Below are 16,196 nucleotides of genomic sequence, written 5' to 3'. Positions count from 1 at the left end.
AGAATAGAGATGCACAAATCAGAGTTTTGCCAATAACTTCCAATTTCTTGTTTTTGTAAAGCTTTTGACCTTTTACAACAATTTGGGTAAGATAATTGCCAATGATTACATCCATGGCATTTTAAACTCTTTTGCATTTTGAACAAAGCTGAAAGTTCAGAAAGGATTAAACTGGGCAATTTCACAGTATTTTGTTAAGTCAAATGAAATTCTGTCATAGCTTAAATCAGTGGTTCCCAAAGATTTTCTTCTGGGCCCCCCTAGTGGTTCCCAAAGATTTTCTGGATCCTATGGATTACAATAAAATCCCCCCCAAAAAAGAAAAAAAAAAAATCAACTGGGCACACACATCGTTCAACCAGACAGAAACCTATACACATATTTTGTTTTCATGCTCTACTTAAGTTTATTTCACATTTCAGGTTGCAACTGATTAGACTTTTGAATGTCTCTGATAAAAGCCATGGTTTTACAAATGGTCCCTATTTCAGTGTAAATGATCAAAAAATAATTCTTTGAACTAAACTGAGTTAGTTTTAGTGTCCCAAGTTGGCACACAACTTTGCACTCAGCCCCTTCCCTCCCTGAACAATGACAATTGTAGTGAGCAAAGCTGGAATTGTAAAATTCTAGTAAAAGAAACGACACTCTTAGCAAAGCTTCTTTAAGATGGTTACTTGTGTGTATGTGGAATTTATAACGATAGAGAACGCTCTTGTGTCTACAACAACAAATAGGTCAATATTATCTCCAATTTGTGACCTTAAGAGGGAAAATGACCAACTTTTACATTTTTAAGGACGGAGACTGAAGCTAACATAGGTAAAGTCAGGAGCTACTCAAAAACCATGGCAACATACACTGCTGACTGTAGTTTATAACCTAATAAAATATGTAAAATCAACAGAAACTGAACAGGAGTGCTGCTGAATACATTGGCATGGACCAGATCTTCATTTATTCTGCTACGTAACCTTCCAACTATTTGTTCAGCTAAATCCAAGACACACACATCCTTCAAGGATACCAACACGATAATCATGTTTTACCGTTTGTTATACAAACACCTAGGTTAATTTTGTGCATCAAAACGGCTGCTGGTTTGCCTCTTACTTAGTGGCTTTGCACTACTTCAGACAGTAAAATATTATTATAATGATACTGATTGTATTGTTCAGATCTTGATCAGAATAGTTTTTTTTCGAGGTATTAATATTGAGTTTAAAATTTCAGTATCACATCAACCATTTTCATTGAGCTGAGAGTAATCTGATTCCGATGACAACTTTTCAGTGTTAAAAATTTATATATATATATATATATATATATATATATATATGTGTGTGTTACCTTAAGACTACTTCTAAATTGTATATATTTGTGGAAATATAGGTGAAAGTTACACCATGGAGGATGAGTGATGATATCTCCAACTAGAAATGGACACCTATATTAAATACTGCTCAGGGCCCCCAAAATGTCTGGACCGCCCCTGACAAAATAATCACGCAAAAAGGATCAGACTCAGCCTAGTAAACAACACATGGATCATTTATAAGAAACGAAGACTTTGTGGGACAGACTATGGCTAAAAGAGAGCATAAAATTTTCACCATGAGAACATTTTTCATCAACAAAAATCAATTCAACTCACCAGCCACAGAAGTCAGGAAGATCGCAAAGCAAAACGCAGATCTTGCCATAGATTTCATTGCGGCTCGGCTCACAGCGTACTTTGATATCGTTACTTGGTCTCCTCCGAGGCGTGCTGTACTTCTTTTGGTCCTCTGCTACAACAGCTTCTACTCACTTTCTCCACGTATTTCCTCAAAAGTCAGCCCAATAACTTGAACTGATCTCCCAGACAGTACAGCACAACACATTGAGAAATAATGCAGAAAAAAAAAAGATTTGCTGTTGTTATTCTTGTTGCTGGTGTCCGTGGACTAACAATGATAACCAAAAGGAAGTGAAGTAGTCCCGCTTTGGAGCCCGTTGCGAAGCGGACAGATAAGCCGAGCAGCTATCTTGTACGGCGGATCTTCCATCTGTGAGTGTCCGGAAAACGGCGTCTGTGTCCAGCAGCTAACATGCTAGCTGCCCAAGGCGACAGTCTGGCTGGTGCTACAAAACTTAAGCAAAGCTGCTAAATATCGCGAAAATAACCAACACGGTAAAATACATATTCTAACCAAAAGCAGTTTTAAAATATATCCATATTCTCTTCTCGAAAGTCAGTAAAATTACAAAAAGCCCCTACATTTAATTCGAGTACGTTTAAAGCTGATTGCTATTAAGCTAACTGATGCTAGCTACAGAGCTAGCCAGTTAGTTCTGTGCGTCCAGTGTCGTTTTCCAGTCTGGAAAACATAAAAACAACACACGAGTCACAGGCGCCTATGGTGAGCGGCGGACGGATTGTTGTCCCCGGCGCAGAGAGATGGCGGACGGAGGCGATGGATATCTCTCGGTCTGACCAGGGTGGCTGGGAACGCCTCGTTTGCGGACTCGTCTGGACCACTCGTCTCCTGGTTTTAAGTTACTGCCGCGGACGGTCCCACACAGCCAGCCAGGAGAGAGAGGGTGGTGCAGCGCCGCTCTGCCGTAGACAGTGGATACAACACCGGGGACAAATTTACTGCATCCGTGCTCTTTGTGTCATTCTCTGCCGCGATGTGTTGACTTTTTTAACCGCGTTTTAGTTACTTAACTATAAAATCAGAATGGGACAATGATGCTCTGTGATGTATTCATGTCTTTTTAACTTTTTGACGTGTTGTAACGTTACAATAATAATTTAAAATGCGATTTACTAGGATTACATCTGACATAAAGCAACATAAAGTGGTGCATAATTTCGAAATTGAAAGCAGGTCATAGATGGTTTTAGTTTGTTTTGCAAAGCTGACCCTGCCGGACAAAAGCAGACCCACAGCATAATTCTGGCACCACCCTGCCTCATCTTGATGTTGCGTTCAGGTTTATGCGCCATGTTGGTTTCTCTTCAGAAATTTTATTTTTAATGGGCCATAAACATCAATTCAGAAAGAGAAGATTTAGTAAATTGTGAACTTGTTAGTTGTAAAGCAGATTAAAAATACAAGTTAAACTAGTATTTCGTGACTATAGAGCATTTCTTATGCTTAAACAAATATTATAAGTTAGTGTTAAATAGCTCAAGAAAAAGACAAATTAATAATAAACGGCCAACCACAAAGACGGAGCGGAAAACCAACGTTAATCATTGAAATGTAAAAGAAGGGAGCGCTTTGAAGAAAGTCTGGCTTTTTTGATATATATAAAGAAATGAGGGGGTGGCTGAAAACTGCTGCACATAAATAATGCATCATGACAGTGAAGGCACCAAACAAATGTTAAAATAGTGATACTTTACTGCCTCTTTGTGGTTAAACCACATACTGTACAAAAGTGATCAAAGGGTGTTTTTCATCGATAACTTATGATTAACAGCAAGGAGCTTAATAAAAACAAAACATTAGTTACAAAATTAATTTTATACTATTTTTCTCTACAAACATGAGAACATCAACAAAATGTCTAGAGACAACAGCGGTGGATGTACCTTAAATCATTGACTTTGTGTCTGTGTAATAACACCATCGTCACTTTGTATAATTTGTAATGAAATTGCTGCTATTGTAAGAAAATTTGTAATTCATCGATTTTTCCTTTGTCCTAGCAATATTTATTGATAATAAATTCCAAAAAAAGCTGGAACTATCATTAAAATGATCATTATTATTACTACAAAAGTAATAATAATAATAGTTAACAACTGAAATATCCGACTGTTTTCTTTTCTTTTACACATTTTATTTTAACAAAACAAATTGCTTTAGTACGTAGAGTTCAGTGATGACTGTAACTATCATCAAATATAGAGCTTTGCTGTATTTTATTAGGAATATGAGATAAGCTTAAGTCCATTATATGCACATTGTGTTTCATATAGTTTTTATTTAATTTTCTCGTTTATATTTTAATTTATCTGTTTTCCCAAAAATACTGATATTGGTTTCCACTCAGAACATGACGGACGTATTTGTCGCAACATTTCTACCCCTCTATATCTATGGTAGTACCATTCATGTTCCAGCAGGTGGCGATATCGGACTGCGGTATCTTGAGATCAACGCGTAACTGAGCGCATCTCAATGTTTTGCACTCATGAAAGCTCATAGTGTCGCATCAGAAATTCAGACATAAAGCAACTAAAACGCAAATTAAAGCGGGATGTTAAGGAAGCTGAATAAAAACTCCGAAAATAAATCATAGGATGTGCGCTGGAGACATGATGGGTGCCTTGGTTTTCGGTGCTGTCCAATTGGATACCAATACTCAGAGAAATGGGCGTGACACTTAGAGGAGTTGTCCCCGGGGCTCGTGAGCCGCGGTGTTCGCGATGAGCGACGGGACTTTGAAGTTTCCCTCAGTTACAATGGCTTTATAAAGCAGTATTACTATAAGATAGGCGTTCCCACTGACACCTCGGTATTACTCTGCTCCTCTCAGCACCTGGCTGCCCGATGAAAGGTGGACTGCGCGATGGCTACTGGTCCACCTGAGCCGAGGAAGTTTACCAGGGGGCTCAATAAGCCTGGGACGGCGGCGGAGCTCAGGCAGAGCGTCTCTGAGGCTGTTAGAACTTCAGTGTTGATGGTAAGAAGAAAACAACTCTCTCTGTCTCTACTGCCATACAAGACAACTATATAAAATAAGAAGAGATACTACATGGCGAAATCAAACCATCATTTCAGGGACATTTAAATATGATGAGAAACTGCTGCCCACTGGACCAGTGATGACGTTTCATATCACCGGAATGTGTAGTTATTTTGCCAGCTGCTACTGTATGTTTCCCATGCCTGACTCTAGTTACAACTTTCTTAAAGAGGTTGCCAGGTAACTGAAATGCACACTGGCTGCTTTAACTGGATGCATGCACACCAATTGGTGCAATCTGTCACCTGATCCTTGCAGATGCACCTTGTAACGTGATGCGTTTGTCAGAAACGGTCAGCAAGGGATAAAAATGAGAATAGACAAACTTTAGTTGTTTTCAGGAGACATGGGTGCAGAATCCCTGAGTGAACTTAATGCAGACAGTAATTTATAGGTGGTGATACTGTTGTGCTCACTTCTTCTGCGATTGTGTCTTGTTGCATAACAGTGATCAATATGTGCTTACTTTTTTCTGTCAGTTGCTGTTCATCAGAATCAGCTTTATTGGTCAAGGTTGTTCACACAAAAATGAACTGCACTTAGTTTTCCACTCTGCAGATATTTATACTATACTAATATATATATATATATATATATATATATATATATATATATATATATATATATATATATATATATATATATATATATATATACTGTATATATTCATGTGTCTTAATAGAGTATGCCCAATTGTGATGTATTGCAAACATATTTGTAGCCTGGAACATTTTCTAATTTTATTATGCTATAACCTCTTTTCTGGATTTTACGGACATGTTCTGTGATAAAATTGCGATAAAAGGTGGATAATGAAGCAAAATTTGGAGAACGTTTTTGCAAATACACATCTGAAAACTGTAGTGTACTTTTCTATGTGTAGAAGCAACTTTCACTGCAATTGTACCTGCATGCCTTTTTGGGGTATCACTCCAACTGCTTTGCACATCTAGAGTCTGGAATTTCTTGCTCCTTCTTCTTTCCAAAATAACTTAAGGTCTTTCTGACTGCATAGCATTTGCCTCCGAGTTACAACATTGACATCTTTTCTCTTGGAATCAGGTCTGGACTGGGATTTATCTCATGTAAATGCCTTTATCTAAACCATTTTGTTGTTGCACTGGCTGTATGTTTATTTCAAATCTAAGCATCATGACTTTTTTTATACCCTATCACAATTAATGAGTGCTAATGAGCTGGACTCTATTCACTTTACTCTTGTACCGTTGGACTTTAAAAGTTTCCAATATGTGTAAGACTAAGTCCTATTATGTACTTGTCGTGGTTAAGTTGGGATAGCTATTCCTTGTTCTATTTTGGATGGATCCTAATGGTGCAGCTGTCTCTTTCGTGTTAAACATATATGCTGGTCTGGTAAATGAAAAAATATATATAGCACACTGACCATGAGAACTTACTTAGCACCTTTAATTGTCCTGACAAAGATGGACTATATTGTATACAAAAGTTGTTCAGTGGTAGAACTGCACAGGTGGTGTAAATCATCCCTTTTCTTGGTAAATATGTGTTTTTTATATTAGTCTTTATCTTGTCTGCTTGGCAATTATGTCCCAGAGGCTCCTTAATTGTGCCCTTGCCCACTGTGTGTTTAGTATCATAAAGGATACAGTCCAGAACTGTGGGTTGCATTTAATAATGCATGAGTTGATGTTGGGTGTCCGCGCTATTTTTACACCTGCCCCCTTTCCCCTCAGCAACTTGGTGTCACACAGAGCACTCTGGGGAGCATTAATTATGAATACCTGTGCATGCAATAAATCATCTAGACCTCAGAGTGAGTTCACTTGCAAATATACAGTATCATAAAAACAAATCCACACCCATAAAGATTTTGTTGGTTTTAGCTTCTTTTTTTTTTTTTTGTCACGTTTGTTTGTTTCAGGGCATCAAGTACATTTTAATTCCAGACGAAGATAACTCAAACAGAATGCTGTTTTCAAATAATTATTTCATATTTTATGGGGAAAACTATGCAGTACAGCCTGACTCTGTTCACTTTACTCTTGTGCCGTTGGACTTAAAAAGTTTCCAGGCTGGAACAGTGGGTTAGCATCATTAGCTGAGCTCCTTATTGATTTAGGTTATACCTCTTGGACAGAATCTTGTGTAATATTAATACTACTTCCACCACCCCTGCTGCTCTGTCTGTTGGGTACCCCAAGGTTCCATTCTTGGACCTACAGTGGTAGGTAGTAGTGGTAGGTCTCTACCTACTTCCACTAGCTTCAAACCTTTGCAAACACAAAAGTCCTTTTCATCTCTATGCAGACGACTATCAAGTTTATCGTCCAGTAAAACGCACGAGCTTGTGCTGCCTTAAGCATCACCTTATTGTCTTACTGATGTCCAAAGTTGGATGGCAGTAAGTTTCTTGCACTTTAATGAGAGTCAGATCAAACAACACTTGTAGGAGGCAATTGGCAAATACCAAACCAAAATTATCTAGAAAAAAAAACAAAAACAGAAAGAGTGATTCAAGTTTATGACTTCCATATTTGATTCTCCTGTTCACTCGACTTCAGCAGGTAAAAAAACGTTGCAGTTTGATTTTTTTAAAACAGCTACAAGGAAAGATCTTTTTTTACCCCTCCAGTGGGTCTTTTGTGGGCTCTAGTGTCCCTTATATGAAAGTAGGCTGACAGGAAAGGGGGAAAGACATGCGGCAAATATCGTCAGGTCTGGGAGTCGAACCCGCGACGGCCATGTCGAGGACTCAAGGCCTCCAAACATGGGTCACGTTTATCCCCTACGCCACACCCAAGGAATGAGCTTTTAGCCATGCCTCACTGGCTTCCAGTTAAATTGAAAAATGTTTTCAAAATCCTTTAATTTTAACATGCTTTAACTGTGTTGTTCCCTGTTTTTCTTTGTCATGCGTTTAGACATTCCAAAGACTCGATTAAAATTCAGAAACTGAACCAGATCGTTAATTGCTGCTGAGACTTTACAGTACACATCAGCCAGGCTTTGTTTTAAAATCTAACTTCAAAACACATTTACAGATTAAAACTTTGACTATAGTTTTTTTTTTTTTTGTTAAAATTTTTTAATTGCCTTTTTTCTTATGGCTATTTTAATACCACACCTTTGCTATTTCCTACCCTGACTCTGTCTTCTGGTGAATTTAAGTTTTTCTGGATACAGATGGAACCATAGATTCACATCAGCAGATTCACATCTCATAGGCTCAAAAAGAGCAAAATTGGGATTTTTCAAATGGTCTAGTCGAAGTACAAAACACAAATACAATTGAAGTAATTCATTCCCTGTGGATGAATTGGCTTGGAGAACAATCGCATAGAACCAGATTGGTTCATTTGCTATGGTTATCTTTGATACTAAAATGTGTTTTATCTGAACTTGAAGTTTGAAAAAAGAACCAAATAACAAATAAAACTGTAATGCAGCAAATACTTTTTTGAACCTGCGTAGATAACACTAAATAGGTGGGGCTGCTTGGTAAACGCAGCAGAGGCCAAGCCATAAAGGCGGCCCCTGCAGGTTTAAAAATGACTTCCAAATGTGAGAAATGTTGGCAGTGAAGTCTCTGTTGGCTTCATTCCTCTCTCTGTTCTTTTAAATAAGCTCTGTTGGCAATGCAACAGAGCTTCCGAATGTTTCTTTTTTAATACCTCAAGTTAATTTCTTGCTCCTGTCCTGAACCTCCTGAGACCTTCCTGCCATCTCCAGTTTTTAGGTACAGTAGCTAAATCGGTGAACTAAGAGTCAACTCTACTCCAGAGGATTTGGTCTGATTAGAGTGTTAAAAACCCGCTACTAGATAATCTGTAGATTTGCAGATGCTTTAGCGCTGCTGACCTATATCTGTGCCACGATGCAGAAGTTGATATGGAATGTGGTTCTCTGCTGAGCTCTGTTGTTCTGAGAAGCCAAAGCTACTGATTTTCTGGTCATGTGGTTTCTTTTCCTTGTCATTTCGACCTGCTCATGTTTTGCGACGCTCTCATCCGTGACATAAATATATTTAGGATGAAAGCTTGCAAAGGCATCCATATCGCTTGTTTATTTAATTTTTTTTTTCTTTAAAATCTGTTACAACAATCAACTTTTGAGCTATTTAGACTATCTAAACTGTATCCCTGCACACAGAGGGTGTGATGGTTTACATCACACCCTCTGTGTGTGACTTTTTGGTGCTGTGTGGGAGGAATTTTTATTTTTTCTTTCTCTTCCAGCTGAATGACTTTAATATAGTCGCAACTAAGACAACCTCAAAAAAGCAGCCAGTTTTGTATGAGGGGTTGGGGGGTGGAATGGGTAGCGACCTTAAAAATGTGCTTCAAGCCAGCTGACATCGTTTCAATCCAAGCTCTGTCTAGCATAAAAATAACCATTTAATATGAAAACGTTCCCCTCAGGTGGCCAACTTATGTGGTAATGGGTAAAACTGGAGCACCTCAACTGAGAGACCCACTTAGAAAAACGTCCAGACAAATAAGCAGGAATATGACTCCTTATACTGGTTGGTAAATTCTGCCAAAGGCTAGTCTGGATAAAGTCTTTCTGCACACAGATGATGTTCCAGTCCATGACAATACCTGCAGGCCTTTCATGAGACTCTCAATATCTAAATCACATGTGTGCGACCCAGATTCGGCTCTAACAGTCATGATCATTAACCCAATTTTCTTTTTCCCTTACAAACTACTGCAAAATTGGAGAAGAAATGAGGACAAAGACAGTGGAAGAACAGGGTCTCTGGTTTGTGAAAATACAAAAGCGCAGTTTTCAAATGATGGTTTCATTTAGTAAAGAAAAGGCCATCCAAAGCCAACCTAAACCTGCATAAAAATTAATTGCCCACTATACCTCGTAGCTGTTTGTTTTGTTGTTGTTTTTGTCTGATGTGAGATGTTTTGTTCTTTTTGATTAGCAGTGGTTTTGACTTTTAATTTTAAATTGTGAAGCAGAAAAAGATGCGAATACATATCTAAACATTTCCCTGGTACTCTATGTTTTTTGGGTTTTTTTTACAATAACTATCAGATGTGGGCGCTTGGGGATTAGTTATTTTTTCATGGTGGAATAATTCTGGAATAAACAGCATCATTGTGTTTTAAAAAAACAAAAAACAAGTTGAATCCACAAGTTTATAATTCTTGTGGTTTTTCTCTGATCCTTTTGGATCAAAAGTTACAAATAGGCAGAAATATAAACACATAAATTCACTTTAATCATTTAATAAAATATACCAAAGGCATTGGAACGCCCACTAACTGAATTATGATTACTTACTTTTTGGAGACAGTTGACAGGTTTTGTTAATTTAACCAAATATGTATTGTATGTACGTATATATTTGTGCATTTGCAGATTTAATGGAGAATGAATTAAACATAACTCACTATAAATTTAGATTTGTGAGCCCAAAGCAAGGTTTTAGAAACTAAAGCAGTATAATCATTCCACCCAGAATAAAAGCCCTGAAAAAAGAAGGTTTACTTTTAACATGTCAAAAAGTAAATAAGTTATTGAAATCTTTATGGTGGTCAGCCTATTGTAGTGAAAGTTGCCTGCTGTGGTTCATTTTTCCTTTTATTCCTCTCAATGCTTTCATAAGTAGGCCTGCCGGTGAATTTTGCTCAGACTTGCAGTCGGCCTGGCAGAATTTGTGCATGCTGTAGTTCTTGTGGCCGTGGAGGAATTTTCTCTCTGGATCTGTTTTGACAAATGAGGTAAGGGCCGGGTTTTTTTTTTTTCCAGTGAGTCATCAGATTTCAGTGCAGTTGCAGAGTTTTTAACAGACTGTTGGAGGCAGCAGTGATGCACGTCATCTGCCTTAGAGGCTCTTATTGCACTGTGGAGAAGCAATCATGCTGCAGGAATTCCAACATGTAAAGACAAAGAGTTATGCCTCCTCAGAGCAAAATTGAAAAAATATTAATGTACTATTCTTCTCACAGCAGGAGTCTTTTTGTTAATTTTAATTTACCACTTCTTCATAATCAATGATCTCTCTCAACAAAGAATGTCTTTCTCTAAGCTTATAAACCCCCAAAACATTTTAAATTTAAATCCTAAATTTGTATTTATTCTAATTGGATTTTAGAACAATGTGGTGCATATTTGTGAAGTGGAAGGAAAATGAAGCATGATATTTGTTTACAGTCCCCTTAACTCTGACAGCTCTAAATAACAGTGCAGTGAATCCTGTGAAGGCGTCCAAAAAATTAATAAAAGTACACCAAAGATGAAATGAAATCTGATGTAACCAGTGGTATTGTTGAAAGACTATATTTGAAAGACTAAATGCACGCCCATCCTGATGGAGACACATGGTGGTGGCAGCATCATACCGTGGAGATGATTTTTCTTCAACAGGGATAAAAAAGCTGGTTGAAGTTGATGGTAATCTGGATTAAGCCGACCACAGCAATGTAAATGCTCACTAAACTTTTTACATTGCACTTTGTAAAAAATCTCTCATTTTACTTCTGCTTCATAATTACGTGCTATTTTGTGTTGGAAATAACAACAATGCGTCGGTTAATTTTTATCTGCTATCCAGCAGCACAGACAAAAGAAGTGTAATTAATCCTTGTAATGCCCTTGAGAATATTCGAATGACATCAGAAGGATGACTACAACACTTGTAATACCACTGCCAGTGGGAGAAAGAGGAAGGAGGGAAAGACGCAGGGAGAAAGAGTAAAACATTGTCTACGCCAGCTGATTTATGTGGGGGTAGTTTGTGTGTGTGCGTCTTTGTTTGTAACAGTCTGCTTATGCTGTGTGGAAAGCTCTGCAGAGTCAGAGAAGTGACTAGGCTTTTTCGACTGAGAGGAGGAGAGAGACGGAGGAGTTAACAAATGAAAGCGGCTGGCTTGAGTGATTGATGACAAGGGTAAGGAAAAGGAGGAGAGAAGGCAAACTGGAGAGAGAGCAAGTGCCTCGACGTTCGTATCGCCCCCCAGCAGGAGTGAGGAAGGAAGAAGAGTCAAACAAGCTGACGCCCTGCTTCGAATGAATGGACTGAATGAACACACACCATCCTTCATCCCTCATTCGTCACTGCTGAGCATCACACAGGAGGATACAATTCGCCGACCGGTCTCCCAAGACTTTCTGCTTTCCGATATACAGAGTCTTGGATAATAACAACAGTGGATAATTCTGAGTCTCCTCAACCGTGGACGTCAACCCTTTCAGTCCACCTGTAAGAAGGCTTTGCCTTGATTTAAGACAAAGGTAAAGTTCGGAAGATATGCTTTGGGCTTCTGATCCTACTGCCACCTGCAGTGGAGGCTCTTGATCACTGGGGAAGCGAGTGTCCGTTGTCATCATGGGGTGCACAACCAGTGTGGTTCTGTTGGAGGGGTTGCGTTCCATCCTCGAGAGGAACTGTACTTATGTCAAAGGTTCTGTGGAGCTGGGGGCTCTGGAGGAGGAAGAGGAAGCGCAGAGTCTTTGGGGATCTCATCAATGGATACCCACCACTGCTCTGGTAAACAATTGCTCTACTCTAACCTCAAAGTTGCTGTGTTTTGACCAGTTCTGGAACAGTTAGCCACACTGAAATGTCCATTGAGCATCTGCTTTGTGAATGAAAATTCTTTGCTAATATAAGAGGGAAATGGGCCGACTAGTTTGAGATGATAATATGTTAACAGTAGCTCAAATGAACACTTATTACAACCAAAGTTGATGGAAAACCACTTCTGAATTCACAATATAGAGAGAAACTAAGGCTACACTTCACACATTCTCACATTAAGCATTGAAAAATAACAGTTTATAAATATATTCCTAGTCTGCTGAGCCTTAATTTCTGTTATACAATTCAGATGATTGGTTAGAATTTGTTCCACAAAACATGAAGGCATTATTCTATCTTGCCTTCTCTCAATGGTTTAGGTTGATGGTGCTGGTGTATTGATATATTTGCCACCGAGTGAGCACTTTTCAATCCATTCCTAAATGGGATATGCGATAACTGTCCATGGTGATAACAGCTGGTTGAGTCACTCAGTCTTTAATTTTGTTCTTCTGCTTTATTTAAATATGAGCGTAGATCCTAAATCCAACATTTGCCCAACTGTTTTACACCAGGTATGGCTGTTAGCATCTTCTTCTGGTACTTCTTTGCGTAGGAACTGACATTTCCTGGAAGCTGAAATGAAACAGGACCAGTGCCAAGACTGAACATCATACCCACGAGAGACAATGAGGACCTTACATTGGTAACAATGTGAGCTCTCCTTTTATAAGATGGGTGTGATGGTGGAGCGCTGAATGGACGATCAGAAATGAATCCTGTTGTAACCAGCTACTCTAACCTGGACATAGTAACTTGAATTAAGAGATGAAGAAATCATATTTTCATATAAGACTTGATAATATATTTTTTTCATACCATAAAAACTTTTTTGTTTTTACTCAGGTTATTTCTGCCTGATATTAAAATTGTTTAATCATCTGAAACATTTAATTGTGACATCACTGTAACTTTGGCATAGCCTACTGCTAGGCTTTTTATATGTTTGTTTATGTTAAATTAAGAAATTAGCAAATGTATTGTCATTATAATGGGACATAGACACAGATGTGTCTGTATGTGACATCGTCTTGAAAGCCAAGCCTATTTAGGGACTTTCTGCACTTCAGGAGATGTGAGTACCTATAAGAAGTCTGATGTCATTAGCACTAAGGAAACTCCCATCTCTCATGTGTTTTCTTGCACTACCTATTGGCTCTTATTATGTTTTAATGCTTTGTTGCGCTCCCTTTAATGGAAAGTGTTTACATTCTTACTTTCATTAGCTTTGCGACAGATCAGTGGATTTAGGTATATTGTTATTATTATAAGGTGTACAACAGGTTGGATCTTCTCTGCTTTATAAGCAGCATTCTGACACTTCGTCTCTTCAGGGAGCCTGTAGTAACGGTTGACTCCCAAACATGACGTCAAGCCCGGCCTTATGCAATTCTCTCTAGACTTTTAGAGCTTCGTCTCTTCTTACGTGCGCAAGCGTTGGGGCTTTGGGCGCACCTCTTGGGAAGGGTGTAGGGGGCTCACGTGTTCTAATTGGTTCAAGCTGAGTAAAAACAAATGGACGTCATCCCTCTCCAGCCCCTTCCCCCCTTTCTTCCCTCTGTGAGAGCTTCATCTTTTTCTTTTAAGCTCTTCCACAGATGGCCCTGCGAATTGATTTGTTCTCACTCCATGTATGATCACTTTCTTAGACACAATAACACTTGTGGTATCACTAACATGGTACCAGTGGGTAGCTCTGGGAAGTTTGATGGTGTGAGAGTGCCGATAATGAGGGAGGATGACTTCAGTGCGGACGGCGTCTTGACAACGGGCTGATTATCATGCAGGGCTGGTGACACTGTCACCATATGACGTTTGGCTCTATAGGGGCAGAATGATGCAATATATTATAGCCATAATGGAGGATAGTAAAGCTTCAATATGGGCTATTTTAAATAAAGCAGTAATTTTTTTTCTCTCATTTCCAGCAGTGAATAAAGCTTTTCCAGGTGGAAAAAACCCTGAATCTGTATTATATTTTCAAACACAAACCTTTAAAAAGTTACCTGCTAAATAGGACTAACATAACTTGACGAGTTTAAACAGTTTTAGGGTTTCTAAGCTTTGAAGCTTTGATGAATCTTTTAAAGGGGTAGCAACAGGAAACACCAGCTTAAGGGGATTCCTCCGCATGTTTTTTTATTTTGTATTTTAAATGAGCAACTGTGGCTTCATTTGTGTCCTTCCTATGCACCAAAGTCACAAGAGCTTTATCAAAACCAATTTTAACTGTGGGAAATATATCTGCTGTTATGATGATTTTATTTGTAACATATACGTTAGCCAAGACTTTCTTCCGTTTCGTGGATTCTAGGATTTTGACCAGAGAAGAATGATTAGCTATTGGGGCGAAATTTAATTCCTATGGAGCCTCAGCTTTTAATTAGGGAAGAATGGTAACTAGCTGCCGTGACCAAACTACGAGTACATCAATCAGCACAACTATTAGTAGATCTGATAAATATCTGTGTGTCTTTTGAGGGATTTTCCATGACACCTCAGCCGATTGCACTGCTACACAGGGTGGTTATGCTTCAGAGCTTCCAGCCCCGTTCCTGTGTTTTTCTACGATGTGGTCTCTCTGAGAGGTGCATTTCAGCCTGTCCCTTTGAAGCTGGCACTGTTGAAACAACTTATGCAAATGATCTGAGAACCCTGCAGTGCAGAAAGTAAAGCTCGCGCTCAAGCACATGCTCGCCTACTTTTGTGCTAAACTTTCTTAGCGGCGATGGTGCTGAAACTGCAGCGGAGGAACGACAGCCTTTGAAGTCATCCTGACCCCTTTGCTTGTCATCCTGCCTCCCCTCTTCCTCAGTTTGTGCACTCAGATGCTCTTCTAACTCCTCTGCCAATGGAGACAGTTGGATATTAATCATTCTCTTTGAGTCAGAAAGATTCAAAACATCACTGATATGTGGGCGCTGTGCACAACACAGCATGTTTTTTTTGTCTGAACGCTATCAGTGTCATGGTTTTAAAACACAGTGTGAGAGGAACAGCTGAACTGAGGCCTCTTTTCTGCTAGAAGATGAAAAGACAGCAACTGTCCACAGAGAGAGCTGAGTGTTACAAGAAACCCGGGGAAGCTCTTCCCGAGTCCTTAAACTTTAACAAGAGATTGTGTGTTGCACCTTAGAGCCGGAGAAGGAGGAAGTGACCCTGCTGTGGGAGTCTGATGTTGTAGAAATACCAGAGAAGCAGTTCAAAGTGGAGGAAAAGTAGCAGTGCCAGTGTTGACTCTAGAAATATTGTTACTGTTACTGCTCAGTTATTTTGAGGCTTTTGTAGAGTCTGTCTTACAGGAAAACTGATCATTCAGAGTAATCAGCATGAGAAGCACTTCAAAGGCAAAATAAAGGGATTTTCTTCAACTTGACAAGTAGTTTTGAAAATGCAGGTATTTGATATTTGCATAGATTTGCACAGATTATTGACATAGTGACATACTTTTGTAAATGTTATGTACTGCAACTTTAATTTGATATATCAGCTCTGGTGATAATGCTAATTAGAGGACATACGTTAACTTACCATGTCCCTATGGTTGAATTATTTTACTTTTTTTTAACAGTACCATCATTTTTGTCCAGATCTTTTTCTTTAGTTTCTTTTTAAAAATTGATCCACATTCTTAAAAGCAATGTCTGGTTTTCATTGGTTAACTGTCAGTAAATTGCTATTTATCATTGCTTTTATCAGTTATTTTAGTGACCTTGTGGGTTTTCCAGTCATTAACAGAGGAGTACCAACAACTTTGTCCTCGTGTTTTTTGGCCCAACCTTCAAGAGTCGCACCAATACGATCACATTTTGGCTTTTATTTTTGACTCAGCGCCTACAAAAATAGACCAAATTGTCAGTGCTCCACCCCCTTGCTG

General features: G+C 38.8%; 2 protein-coding genes across 7 annotated transcripts in view; one reads left to right on the top strand and one right to left on the bottom strand.

Moving 5' to 3' along the window:
* Positions 1-2,590, bottom strand: part of LOC116716136 (bone morphogenetic protein receptor type-2) — a 33,918-nt gene extending 31,328 nt beyond the window's left edge. The window contains exon 1 of the mRNA XM_032557000.1: positions 1,655-2,590. Within this exon, the coding sequence (XP_032412891.1) occupies positions 1,655-1,712 (58 nt within the window). The 5' untranslated portion in view covers positions 1,713-2,590. The remainder of the gene's footprint in view (positions 1-1,654) is intronic.
* Positions 2,591-4,403: 1,813 nt separating this feature from the next.
* LOC116716135 (dedicator of cytokinesis protein 9-like) overlaps positions 4,404-16,196 on the top strand; it is a 47,620-nt gene continuing 35,827 nt past the window's right edge. Inside the window, exon 1 of one of the 6 annotated variants that reach the window (XM_032556997.1) lies at positions 4,404-4,680. In XM_032556997.1, coding sequence (XP_032412888.1) covers positions 4,567-4,680 — 114 coding nt within the window. In that variant the 5' untranslated portion in view covers positions 4,404-4,566. Of the gene's footprint in view, positions 4,681-11,516; positions 12,230-16,196 lie in introns of those variants that run through there. The other 5 variants (XM_032556996.1, XM_032556994.1, XM_032556993.1 and 2 more) reach the window with 5 other exon arrangements.

Source organism: Xiphophorus hellerii, chromosome 24, assembly GCF_003331165.1.
Source record: "Xiphophorus hellerii strain 12219 chromosome 24, Xiphophorus_hellerii-4.1, whole genome shotgun sequence".
Taxonomy (NCBI): Eukaryota; Metazoa; Chordata; class Actinopteri; order Cyprinodontiformes; family Poeciliidae; genus Xiphophorus; species Xiphophorus hellerii.
The sequence above is the reverse complement of the archived record's forward strand: the minus strand, read 5'-3'. Positions and strand labels throughout refer to the sequence as shown.